General features: G+C 49.1%; 1 protein-coding gene and 1 long non-coding RNA gene across 2 annotated transcripts; one reads left to right on the top strand and one right to left on the bottom strand.

Moving 5' to 3' along the window:
* Nucleotides 1-30: 30 nt before the first annotated feature.
* Nucleotides 31-11,374, bottom strand: rbl1 (retinoblastoma-like 1 (p107)). Its single transcript, XM_086200313.1, has 22 exons — nt 10,979-11,374; nt 9,801-9,934; nt 9,081-9,284; nt 8,814-8,878; nt 8,044-8,172; nt 7,092-7,255; nt 6,948-7,012; nt 6,434-6,590; nt 6,084-6,250; nt 5,866-5,978; nt 5,503-5,606; nt 5,231-5,368; nt 4,700-4,864; nt 3,886-4,036; nt 3,593-3,805; nt 3,305-3,486; nt 2,884-3,060; nt 2,126-2,197; nt 1,931-2,018; nt 1,669-1,817; nt 1,411-1,575; nt 31-1,283 (listed from the first exon to the last, which is right to left on the bottom strand). Exons 1-22 carry the CDS (start codon nt 11,138-11,140, stop codon nt 1,089-1,091), a joined length of 3,159 nt encoding a protein of 1,052 aa, XP_086056439.1. The 5' UTR covers nt 11,141-11,374; the 3' UTR covers nt 31-1,088.
* Nucleotides 10,700-12,195, top strand: LOC147268597 (uncharacterized). The gene is made up of 3 exons (XR_015112194.1): nt 10,700-10,987; nt 11,833-11,897; nt 12,101-12,195. It is a non-coding gene; the product is annotated as an uncharacterized LOC147268597 (long non-coding RNA).
* The last annotated feature ends 1,016 nt before the right edge of the window (nt 12,196-13,211 follow it).

Here is a 13,211-nt window from a genome sequence, read left to right as displayed (position 1 = left end):
AGAAATAGACACACAAGTCAAATAAAGAAGACTCAGAAGGTTTATTGTACAAAGTCGGTGCTGTAAAGTACAAAATCTCCTGGGAGCGGCTGAGCTCTGAAATACCAGCGGCACAGTCGTCGACAGGTTGATGTCCATTATTGCATCTTCAACAAAATCTACACGCAGATTTAGAGGTGAAGTCACGCCGTTTCTTTTGTTTTCTTTAGCAAACAAAGATTCAAACTTAGAAAGTTAAGATTTTTAACAACAAACTGCCAGATGAACAAAGACACATCAATAAAATGTTAAATTCAGTTAAACATGTGTAGATGCTACACACACACACACACACACACACACACACGTACAAAAGGCCACCTCCAAGGAGCGTTCTTGTTCTCAGAACCATGAGAGGTTGAAGAACAGTAAAACAGATCAAAGAACACTATGAACGGCGCCTCGGCAGTAAAATCTCTACAAAAGGAAAAGAAGCCATCAGGTGGTGCCACAGCTGGACTGGACATCTGGACAGGTGGGAAACTCTCCACTCAAACACTTCTCAAGTCTGCTGGGATCTGATGCGGCGCTACGACCTCTGACTGAGGTCCGCCCGGTCAACACCTGCCCGCTCCTCTTCGCTAGCTGGACTTGATGGGTTTTAATGCTGCGACTCTCTGGTTCCCCTGAAGTGAAAACTCCTCACCAGGCTGAATATCAGCGTCTCACTGCCGCTGCTGCCGTCACGCTGTGACGTCAAGGCTGCGACGTCAAGGCTGCACAGTGAGGTCACACCCCGAGGGAGGAACAGCCACCAGGTGCTCGGCCCGCTGAGCGCTGGAACCTGCTGCTGACTTGGGGGCTGCTGCCGGCCGCCGTGCGCTGGTGTGGTGGAAGAGGCACGACTGTTTCAGGCGCTCTTGTTCTGATCGTCTGGGACCGGTTCCAATGTCACCTTTACATTATAATATCTTCTCAAATTATCAAAAACAACGTGGCATGAATCACATACCACCGGTTTTATGACCATCATGTCATAACATATGAGAGTGACACAGGTTCTCGGACCTCGGTTCTGTGAGGAGAACGTGTGACCATCCTAATGTCCATCAGCGACTCTGACGCTCCGACACCACATCCTGCAGGCGCTTCAGCAGCACGTCCGGACTGCTGCCGTTCTCAGGACACGCCCTCTTACTAGGGGAGTCGCATGTTGATGACATCATCACGTCTCCTTCCATGGTGAAGGCCCTCTTCCTGCTCACGCAGCCCTGCCGGATCATGCGGTTGATGTCCGATAACTCCTGAATGCATTACAAAGGTAGATATACAAACACATGTTAAAAATGTCCAAAAAAAATGAAACAGCAGGAAGACCTACACCAATCTAAGTAGGTGCGTGTGCGTGTGCGTGCGTGTGCGTGTTCTTGCCTTGGACGGGCTGCTGTTGATCCGGTAGGTGTAAGAGTTTGGTGTGAGGCAGCTGACAGAGTTTTTGTGGGGGGAGACGTACAGCGAGTGGCTTTGGGAGACACGGCGGGGAGAGAGAGGCTGAGCCCGGACAGATGGGAAGGGAGAGAGGGGCGGAGCATCCACCTGGAGGACCACACACACACACACACCTGATATAAACAACTCACTTAACTAGGCTGAACTTCCTTTCCCAGTCTTACGCCACGTGCGTCCTACCCGGTTATCGTGGGTGGCGTATCGCATCGCAAAGCTCTTCATCTTCAGGACGTAGACGTTGTTGTAAAACTGGATGAGGTCACCACGTTCTTCCTCCCCTGATTGGTTGGAGTTTGCTTCACTTGAGACCTGATTGGTTTTCTCAGCAGCTGAGGAGGAACCGATCGATAACTTTGATTGGATTCATGTGTGTAGCCGGGGGGGGGGGGGGGGGGTCTGTTCATCTGGTTTCTACTCTTCTACTGTGAATGTGTTCTCTTACATTCACCGCCAGACGCAGGATCCACCTCCATGTTCTCATCAGTCACCTGCTGTCTGAGGGCGTGACGCAGTAAGACGCTGCGGTACACCTACACACACACACACACACACACACACACCATCTTTAACAGGGTACAATAAAAGTACAAGATGCCTCATTTGCATCAGTATTGTTGTGTACGTGTGTGTTTCTTACATGGCTGCTGGCCTGTGGTTGGCTGCGGTAACACTTCATGATGTCCTGGAAGGTGTGAGTCTCTTTAGTGATCTAAAGGAAGGAAACAATCAGTCTTTCCTCACCAAAGTGTCCACCAGTACCTAAACCAGTGTCAGCTGGGGAGGGCAGCAGCCTGCCAGCCGTCCCTCCAGGCTCTGAGCCGGCCGGCCGCGACCGGGCCAGACATTCATTTCTATCCGGGAAACACGAAAAGCACCTGAGGCAGCAAGCACACAGCTCAGGCAGCAGAAACAACTGAAGCTCACTTAAGCGTATTAAAAAAAAATCATTTAACGTACAATTATCAGGGACAGGAAGACAGGGACTGAACTCCAGAGTCTAAGAGAACCACAAGTCACTGGAGGTGCACACCAGCGCTCCTCTTCAGCTGCTCAAGCCTCTACGAGCAGCAGACGAGCCGCTTCCTCCACGAGTCGGACAGCAGAAACTCTAAAACCTCAATCTGTGCAGGCGTGAGGCAATGAGTTTGAGCCTGAGTTGTGTTTCATAACGTTCACTTGAGTGCCGTTGTTCAGGTTCCTGTTAAATAACAACAGGCTGCTTTCTGAGGACAAAGCTGAGGACAAATGACTGTGTTGGGAATGTTCACCCTGTTCCTTGTGAGGGAATAACGGGCGTGAAACAACTGAGCTGGGATGCAGTCGTGATCAGGCCAAAGCTGAGCAGCCGAGGGCCACTGAGCGCAGGGTAACGTCGCAGAACTTTTAACTTCTTACTTTGGAAATGATGTAAACGCTACACAGCAGCAGCTGGTCCAGATGTCGGTCCCTCATCAGGTCGGTAGAGTGAACCAGAGAATGTTCAAATCCTGTCCAGATTTTCCCGCGCAGCTCCGGCGAGATGTCCAACTTAGCACACAAGTCCCTCAGCCGCACGCTGGCCAGGTGATACACCTGGTGGTCAGAGCACAGGGAGGGGGGTCAGGATCTGTGGCTCGCAGACAGCGTGTGTGAGCCTATTTCTTCATTAACTGTTAAACCTGGTGAGCAGTTTTGGCCGTCTCAGACAAATACGACTACAGATGGTGAGGCCATGAAATAATCAGCTTCCAACTTCATGTTACACATGAGGGGAAAGATGTGTGTGCGTTATTTGCCATCAGCAAACACACTTGTGTGTTCCTGATTCTACTCCGACCTTCCTGAAGAAGAGAGCCAGTGATCCTGTACGTCTCGGCCGTCCGTTTCCTGTCTGGGGGTCAGAGGTCGTTGGTACAGCACGGCCAGGGGAGGCGGTCAGCAGGAACTGAGCGGTGACGGCGCCAGAGGGGTCACACGGCTGAACGGGGATCAGCGTGATCGTTCCGTCGGTATTTGTACCTGCAGATATTCACAGTAGCAAACACTCGTGAGCGTTTGCCGTGGCGGTCCACCTGCCTTCCTTCCTTCTGGTCCCATCTGACAGACTTCGGTTCTCGTCAGCTACCTTGCAGCGGGAAACTCAGGACGGTGGTCTTGGAACCCTGAGCTCCGATCTTCAGGGTGCAGTTGGGGCTGAATGTCAGCCTCTTGGCCGGCGAGGGCATGGAGGTCATGCCTGATGTCGGGGGGTCGTCGCCAAAGAGACGCCGCTTGGCACTGCCCGCTGCAGGGGAGCTGTACCTGTCGTGGACCGACAGCGGCGACGGTGGCGGCGCATCTGGAGGGAGACATGAAGTGAACTTCATTCTAGCAGAAGCACAGTTACCTGCTGCAGGTAGAACTGGTGTCAACACCCACCTTTACGAGCGCTGCCCAGGCTTGATCGGAACTCCCTTATTCGGGGGTGGATGATGGGTGAGAGGGCGACCAGAGGCAGGTGGGACTGACCGGCGCTGACGGGACCAGAACCAGAAGCAGAACCAGAATCTAGACTGGAGGTAAAATTCACCTGGAGAAGAGAAGAGCAAGCAGACGGCTGAGCTCAGGATCCAGATGTCGGACTTTTGAATCTGGTTTAACAAATCTACTCTTCTACTTCAAGTCCTACCACCAAAGAAAAGTTAATAACGAAAACTCAATAAAACAATTAGTCTTTCAACATGAAGCAAATTCTGCTACTGACACGCGATCATTAATTGAGAGGAATTTTTCAACTATTTTCAGCCTGGAAAGTAAGAATGGTGTCTTACTAGAAGCTTTTTTCCATAAACGTCATTGAAAAACACAAACGGTAAAAAAAAAAAATCCCAGCTGACACTGGGATGCACACGAAGCTCAGCGCGTCGTCTGGAGCAGCAGGTGTTGGTCATTTATTGAACGTATGGGTCTCTGATATCTGCTCACTGTTGCTCCTGTTGTCTCTACTCTTCATCAACAAAGAAACAACAGATCTTGGGGTCAATGCTCTCTTCACAAGACACCAGCTATCGACTTCGCTGTCTTACGTAAAGAACGTCTTCCCTAATTAGAGGAGACAAACGACCAATGTTTCTAAACAACAGATATTGATTATTGGGACAAGAAATCCCATTTCCTCTCTAAAACGTGTGTGTTTATGAAAACGTCCTAACAGCTGCCCTGGTAAATGGAGTGTGTGTGCGCTCGCGCTGACCTCCTCCACTGTTGGGACTTTGTTCCCAACTGCCTGCAAGGCGCTCCACAGGGCAGAGTCTGCGGTCCAGGCTCTGCTCTCCAGAACCTGCTCCTCAATCAGGTTCAGATGCTTCACCATGTCTCTGGACAGGCCTTCCTCTGAGCGTATAAACACCTCAATCACCTACACACACACACACACACACACACACACACACACACACACACACACACACACACACGTATGAGAGATATTAACAGGTGGTGACTGTGAGTAACTCCTGTCACTGCAGGTAAGTCCATTTGATGGTGGACAGACAGATGAAGTTAGCGATCACAATAAAGAGAGAGAGAACAGACAGACAGGCAAGAAGAGCTAGAAACAGATGAGACGCAGAGTTCTAGAGAGATGAAGCAGCTTCACCACAGAAACGGCTCTGTGGGGGAGATGGAAGCAGCTTCTCTCTATGTGGCACCATGTGACAACTGTCTGACTCATTGCTGGCTGATTGTGTGAAGGTGTGTGGGTGTGTGTGTGTGTGTGTGTTACCTTAAAGAAGTAGAAGGGGGACAGTTTGAAGACATCGATGATCCAGGGGAAGGTCCTCTGGGAGCTGTAGGAGAACAGGACCACCTCCAGACAACATGCCATCAGAGAGCAGTGGAAGATATCCTGCTCCAGCAAAACCTAAGATCGCGCACGCACACACATACACACAAGCACACGCACACACACACACACACACACACACACACACAAGTTGTCACTGAGCAGCAGGGTTATAGTAGAAGACTATGACTTCACACTGACACGCTGCTCACACTCATGTCTTTGCCTTGCAGCCGTTTGATCTCTTGAACCATGACGTTCTCCAGGACCTTGTAGTAGAGGATCTCAGCGAGCTTTAGCCGGTTCTTCGCAAAGTCTGGAAGACGTGACAACAGAGAGGTCATGGAGCACCGGTGTGAAAGAGGGCAGGACCCAACCAGTCATTTATACTGGAGCTAGTTTGACGCATTCAAATAAAGTTAAGTGACGGTCAGAACGTGAATAACTCCTACTAACCCCCCCCCCCCCCCAAAACAAGTCAACAAGTCAACAGCCCAAGATCAGCCATTTTCTCATTTCTACTTGTGCAGCACATCAACTGTGTGTGTGTGTGTGTGTGTGTGTGGGGGGGGTACCTATATGAGAGCCAGGCGTCTCCTCTGAGTCATTGGTGTAATGCTCTTTGAACGTTTGTCCCAGGGTCTTCACTCGCGCCAGTATGGACTCTGTAGGGTCTCTGGAGCAGGACCTGGACCAACATCAGAGGACACACATTAAACGGGGCGGGGGGGTGCGTATTTTGTAGTAAATCAGTCAAGGATACTGGAGAGAAGCTGAGAGACAAAGAACTGACTTGAAAATCTGCATCAACTGCTCGCTGGGGGCGGTCCTTAACCCGGCCACCATGCTCTGCAGCCGGCTGACGCTCTGCGTCGCCGAGGACACGGGTGTGACGAGCAGATCCTTCTCCTTCAAGTAGACGCGTCCTGTCAGAGGGGTGGAGGGAGCCAGAGAGCCCGACTGCAGGGAGAGTTATTTCAGAGATTTATTCCTGTCAAACAAGGCCGCCGTCACATTTCCACACGTTATTACAATTCTGGTAGCATCACTCGACCGTACACGTCCAGGTGTGTGTGTGACACATCTCTAGTGTGTGTGTGTGTGTGTGTGTGTGTGTGTGTGTGTGTATGTGAGTGTGTGTACCTTCTCTACGTGCTGCTGCAGCTGGTTGGCTGCGGGTTCCTGAACATTTTTCCTGGGAGTGCCGATTTCTTCATCGGCGTCGGCTCCCAGAAACACCCGCTCGTCAAAGTCTCCCACCGTCAGCACGTATTCCTCGTACTCTTTGTTTATGGCTTTGCTGTAGTCGACACACACAGAATGGCAGTCAAACACACGACCTCAGTGACCCGTCACACTTACAAAGATGTCTGTCCAGCCACGTGTGATGTCGCCTGATGGCTAACAACAACACTGTCAGTTCAAAAGTTCAATCATAAAACGCCCAGCACGCCATCTGAAATACTCCACATCCTCTTTATCAAGGGTTGGTTCATTCTGGAGTCACAGACAAGTAGTGCAGTAGGAGCACGAGACACCTGTGAGTGAGCATCTGAACGGCAGAAGTGAAGTATTGTAGTAGTAGTAGTAGTCGTAGTAGTAGGAGGAGGAGGAGGAGGTGGAAGTGGAGGAAATGACGCGCTCATTCTTGACTCACTTGTTTCCAATGAAGTTCTGAGGATCCAAAAGTTCAGTCAAAAGATCGTCGTTGCCTTTCAGGATCTAATGGGAAAAAATGGAGCCTTACAGGACTAAAATGGCAGATATATTTGTATGTGTGTGTGTGTGTGTGTGTGTATACCTCTCTCTGGAAGAGTTTCTGGATATATGGCTTGAAGTAATGCTGCTTGATGCCCTTTGCTTCAACCACCAGGCCGTCGTGCAGCTCACACAGCCTCTCCAGCACACACGGAGGAGGCCCGTCTGCTGACACGTGACCGTCAGCGCGGTACACGGCAGGCAGACCTACAGGCAAACACACACACCAACGTCGGAACATAATTAGATCCGGTGCTGATGCGTCAACTGAGTTCTGAACATTAAACTGACATGGATTCACTTTATGCAATAACTTGTCTGGATAACTTGAAAATGTTCCAACTTGTTTCGGTACTTTGTGAAAATGAGAAGCGAACAAAAAAAAGGAGGCCAAATTTCAGCGGAAACTTGAATTCCATGTCAGCTGCCACACAAGCCGTGTGCTCCAGAAACGAAACGTGGCAAACTCAATGTAAATAGAACTGGAACTCGTCTCCGCACACACAAGTCGGGTTTGTCCTTCCACATATTTTCAAGTGTAACGTTAGGAAAGGTTGAGAGAAACGCTGAAACACGATGAAACCTGTTTCACAGACGAGCTTTTATGCTCTCTGGAGGTGGTTTTAAAGAACACAGCTGCAAAAGCAGAGATGGAAACCCATTTGAATTAAAGTCTGAAGCTCTGGAGCCAATCAGACTGACTTCTTGCTTCAGGGATGCTCCCAGTGTTTGTCTTCATCCCCAGACAGTAGCAACATGTCTGACACCAGCTGGTGCTGGTTCCACTGCACCTCTCTCCACTTCCACTGTGTTAATATGTAACGTGCCTCGGCCACCAACTTCCAGCTGGATCGCGGAGCCTGTTTTATTCCCTCCTGACCAGTGGGGGGAAACACACCTGATGAACATGACCCCCCACACACACACACACAGACACACACACACACACACACACACACACACACACACACACACACACACACACACACCCTCACCTCTGAAAGCAGGGTTGATGAGGTCCTTCCTGTTAGCACAGAGAAGAGCATTGCCAAACACCAGGTCCAGACAGCAGAGCAGCAGGTGGTACGAGTTCACCAGGTCGTCTCCGATCATTCGGAAGTTACCTAAGGCCAAATGAACCGTTACTGCTTTGTGCACCTGCACTGATGATGGAACGGTTCTATTATGTTAGCCTCTAACTCAAGACAATTTACTCTCTGGGTTACACCATAAAGTTTTTTGAATCCTGAAATCATCACAAACTCATAATAACCCTACAAAGTGAGCCTGGCACACGGTTACATCTCCAAACATGTGACTACAACCATTTAGCTCCTACACGAAGATATAAGTAATCATCGTTTTATCTAGATTGAACTGGACGATTCATTGGCAGACGCACGTTCACGGAGATAATTAAGATAATAATTATGAACTAGTTAATAGAGAAGCACAGCTGCTGGTGTAGCTGAGCGTCCTGGGCTCCACCAACCTGGTGGACATGAAGAGGGAACGTTAACCCAACGACCAGCAGCTGAACAAACTGGAACCAAATTCCAGCCTAACGGCAACCGAGGGGACGCAGTTCCTCAAATACAGAAGGCTTTCGAATCCCAACGTTACAGTGGCGGGAGGCGGGGCTCAGTGGTGATGACTGACAGCCATCAATGACACAACCCCCGTCCAAACAAACCAATCTGGCACCCAAGCACTGCGTCATTCGCACACCACTGATGCTGCTTGGTGGTCTGGTTTGGTTCCTTACCTTTGGTGTAGACAAACAGAGTCCAGCAGAACTTGAACACATCGCTGATGTGACATGGCAGCCGCCTGCAGGGCCAGAGAGGACACACACGGTTAGGCTGTTTGCTGTGTCAGCAGCATTGCAGCAACAGTGAGTCAAAGTGACAGGCCTGGAAATAAGATCTCGGGCCTCCAGCTCCAGGGCTGCCAGCACGTGACCAAAGAAAGACAAATACTTCCAACAAGAGAACCCTAGCGTGTAAATTCCAGAAATGGGTGTGTGTCATGCCTGTGTTTCCTGCTGCGTGGCTGGCGTGGCGGTTCACCTCCCTGCGGGTTCTGAAACATGTCCATGAAAATGGGCTCAAACTTTCGGAATATCACCGTGGAGACCTCAAAGTTGCGCTCCAACCTCTCCATGCGCAGCCGGAAGTCCTGCGAGAGGTTGGACATGTCAGCCCACTTCCTCATCTTAGAGAAGAACTGGATCAAACTGGCGGGGGGGGGGGACACAAGGACAGAAGAGTTACAAGCGACAAACTGACACAAACTCTGCTGTAGAGAAGTGAACGAGGTTCCAGACATGCAGACTGAGCATTAAGAGCCAGATTTACTCAGTCACTCTTTAAAGGGACATTCAGTTTTTCAACCTTTAAGTCAGAGCAGCCCGCAGCCTCATCGTAAGCAGTCTGGCAACTGGCTACCCTCAAACCAAGTCCACTAAAAGTGCCCACCCACATCTACGGGCTCAGACTGTTATTATCATTCTTGTTATTGTAATTTTCAGCATCAAAATGAGAGCCATGAGGCTCAAGTAGCCAATGTGGGTCTGATCCACCCCGGCTGGGTCCCCTGGAGGAGGGTGCAGCACCCAAAACCCTCAGGAATCCAGGAATCCCTCTGAAGGTGAAGGTACGTAGCGATGAATGTTAATGCTGCTGAGTAAACACCCGACCCCCCCCCCCACCCCCCTTCAGCCCTACAGGAGCTCCACTGTTCAGCCACCCACCTGAGTTTGGAGGAGCGAAGGATCCTGGTGAGCGAGACACAGTTTCCCTCCATCAGCCCTTTACCCACCGTGGGGGTGGATCCCCTCCGACAGGCTGCGTACAGCGAGCACGCCAGCCAGTGGACCACCTCCCCCTGGTGACACGCATCGAGACAGCAGTTATCACGTGACCACTCACACAAGACAAGGCAGTTCTATGATTAAAAATCAGTTTTCTCAACATAAATTATTTGGTTGATTACATCAGTGACAGCCACATGACCCCAGGGCCTTCAAAAATAACAAGTATCATGCTTCAATAAAATACTCTGAAGGGTTGTCCAGACAAAACTGATTAGATGCAGGCGTTAGCAAGGATGTGATGAGTTCCATTAATCTTTTCATCGCCCCATGGCGTTGATATCACAACATTCAGGCTCTTTTATGGGCCTGTAACAGGAAAATCACCACAGATTATCAGACCGATTTTGACTAAGCTATGCTAACACTTTTGATCCACTACCATTCATTGTGCTATGCTAACGAGCCTAGTCTCATGGTTTTGATGGATTTTCTGGCTCAGGGGATCATGGAGTTGACGCGCTGCCCTACTGGCATCAAACCAGCATCTTGCAGATTAATCACTTTAAACTGATTAATGATGATGATGTCATCACTAGGCTGGGGTTGAGCAAACTACCTGTCACAGGTGTGGCCAAGCTGCCATGTCTAAACAAGTCAGTTACATGTGACATGCAGAATCTGCATGTAATCACGATGAGGTGAGCTTCGACGTGACGATCACTCACGTGATCATTTCCTCTATCTTTAACACCCTGCGGGACAGAGACACCCCCCCGGCTGACTTCTTCTGATACGTTGTGACGTCACAGATTAGGAATCATAATGAAGATGACAGTTACAAGTCTTCGTGGTTAACTAATTGTAATCTTTATTTCAGTATTTTCAGCAGAAATGACAAACGTGAAGGTTTGGGGGCTTTGGCCAAAAGTAAACATTCTTGATTGGTAGTTTGCAGCTCCAGCTGCCTGACACCGCTGACATACGACTCCGATTAGCAACAGACGTGACAAAGACACCGGTTAAGCGAAGCCCCTTGAGTCAGCTCGGGGTTCCTCGCTGCCCCTCGGTGGAGCGAGTTCAGTCAGGAAGTGACGCTGGTCGGGGACGTGACTGACCTCCAGGGTGTAAGTGTTCCATATAGCAGTGAAGTTCTCCATGGTTTCTGTGGCCGTCTGCTCGTCCATGTTCAGCTCCTGACAAAGCGCCTCCAAACTCCTCCGAATGACGCTCTCCTCCATCCGCCCGGACTCGGAATCCGACGACTCCTCTCCCCGCATCCGTGAACACGGGCCTGTACACTTTACGCAAAGTTTAAAACCAAGTAAATTTGAATTTTACACCAAAACAGTCTCGTATCACGTCGACCCACACAAGCCTCAACAACCACCGGACTTCCGCTAACCATGGCGCCAAAACTGAGGGTATTGACCAATCAGAGGCAAGGGGAGGACCGCGCCAGCGTGCTGGACGCCCAACCCCCCCTCGTCGGGCCGTTTCCAAGCAACCGCCACCTTTTCCTCTTTCTTCTTCTACCACTGTTACTGTTTCCTCTATTGTTGCTGTTTAATGGAAATTTGCAAACACGTTTCAGGTGTTTTAGCGCCCCCCTCTGGATTATAAAGGGACTGTGTACTGGCACGTCTTTAACGCTTGAATAAATAACGTTCTCGCGTTGTATAGCGAGTTTTAGCCGGCGGAATTATTCAGTCACGTATCATTAGATTTGTTTCGGACAATAATTGCCTCACATGTATAATCACGACCATAGTGTGGATGTAACTGCTAATCCTGATGTTTCACCTCAGCGATCGTTTGTGGAATGTTGCCTCTTTTTAAAACGCATCGAACCGCGTGACGCACTCTCTTCCACACATCTTTATAAGACAGTTCAATGCAGCGTCAGTTTAAAGACATACATAAATGAATGTGAGGTGATAAAATCAAATAATTTGTTTTCTTCTTTCTACAGAATTTAGCCAGTTCACGTTTTCCCGTCATGAAGAGAGGTTGTGTCATTGTCACAAGTGCTATTTGGTGAGCAGTTTTCACAATTGGAAATAATTTGGTTGGAAGGAAATTTGTAGAAAATATTCCAAGTAAATTTTTGCATCAAAATAGCACATGGCCTTCATGACAAGGAAGAACCACACACCTACATGTAACTGTATATGAATAAGAAGAGTCTAATACACATTGCTATTTTGTATTTTGTTTGGTTTTTTTGGTATATTTGACAGGGACCATGGCAGCACGGGGGAGCAGTGGTCCTCCCTGTGGCCCCCAGCATGAAGGTTGTGGGTGGAGCCCCGGCTGCAGCACTGGGTCTTTCTGGGTGAGTCTCCATGTTCTCCCTGTTCCTGCTGGGTTCTCTCTGGTACTCCAGCTTCCTCCACAGTCCAAAGACATCAAGAGGGACCAGGTTAATCCAGACTCTAAATTGACCGTAGGCGTGACTGGGAGAGCCAATGGTTGTCTGTCTCTATGTGTTGGCCCTGCCATGGACTGGTGACCTGTCCAGGGGGAAGACTGCTGGGATAGGCTCCACCCCCACCACCCTGAACAGGAGAAGAGGGGGAACATGGAGGGGTGGATGATGGACAGGGACCATGCATATTATAATAATATCGTGGTGTAAAACTGAAAAAATTCAAATTCATGCTTTGTCCACTCAGGCTTCTCAGTTCTAATGAGAAATTAAGGAGAATTAACTGGAATTTCCTTGTTAAAATCACTAATAAAGAATGCCCTGTTTAATTCCTGGATCATCTACAAAATCAGTGTTGTAGGGGAGAGTATGAGGGCCTCCTATGAGAGGGGAAAAAAACAAGAGGAGATATATTTTTGTCATCATTCATTTAGAGGAAAAAGTCAAAATGTCGACAAAGAAGTTGAAATCTAAAGTCGACCTTTTGAGACTACAACAACCAGCGCTGTGACTGCTTCAACAAAATGGCATTCGGGCAGTTACAGGAAGCGGTGAAACTTTACTTCAGACTCGGCTTCAGTGACAAAAACCCTTTCTCCCTCAGCTCACAAACTCTGTGGTTATCAGTATTAGGACTTGGAAGGGACTGTGCCGAAAACTGCCACTGCTCCACACAAGCTTGGGAGAGAATTCAAGACATTGGAGACATTGTATTTTGACTTTACTCTCAACATTTCGACTTGTTTCTCAAAGTGATGATGAAAAAGAAATCGCTCTCCTCTCATTTTTTTCCTCACGTGGCCCTAATATGCAAACCTGAACTTTAATTATTCAGAGGCTTGTCGTGGTGGCACCTTTCCTTCTCTCTTGGACCAGTAACCTGAGGGATTTTTCTGTTGTACTTTGTTAAGGGTCATAGTGCA

Source organism: Aulostomus chinensis, chromosome 3 (assembly GCF_037954235.1).
Source record: "Aulostomus chinensis isolate RoL2024-O1b breed Wild chromosome 3, RoL_Achi_v1.0, whole genome shotgun sequence".
In the NCBI taxonomy this organism is placed as follows: domain Eukaryota; kingdom Metazoa; phylum Chordata; class Actinopteri; order Syngnathiformes; family Aulostomidae; genus Aulostomus; species Aulostomus chinensis.
The sequence above is the reverse complement of the archived record's forward strand: the minus strand, read 5'-3'. Positions and strand labels throughout refer to the sequence as shown.

Bases quoted from the DNA above. Each gene is read 5' to 3' on its own strand.
- rbl1 (XM_086200313.1), bottom strand. From the start codon at position 11,140: ATGCGGGGAGAGGAGTCGTCGGATTCCGAGTCCGGGCGGATGGAGGAG. The intron at 8,173-8,813 runs GTAAGGAACCAA...ATTTGGCCTTAG, and splicing joins TCTGTTTGTCTACACCAAAG to GTAACTTCCGAATGATCGGA. The intron at 7,256-8,043 runs GTGAGGGTGTGT...GTTTGCCTGTAG, and splicing joins CATCAACCCTGCTTTCAGAG to GTCTGCCTGCCGTGTACCGC.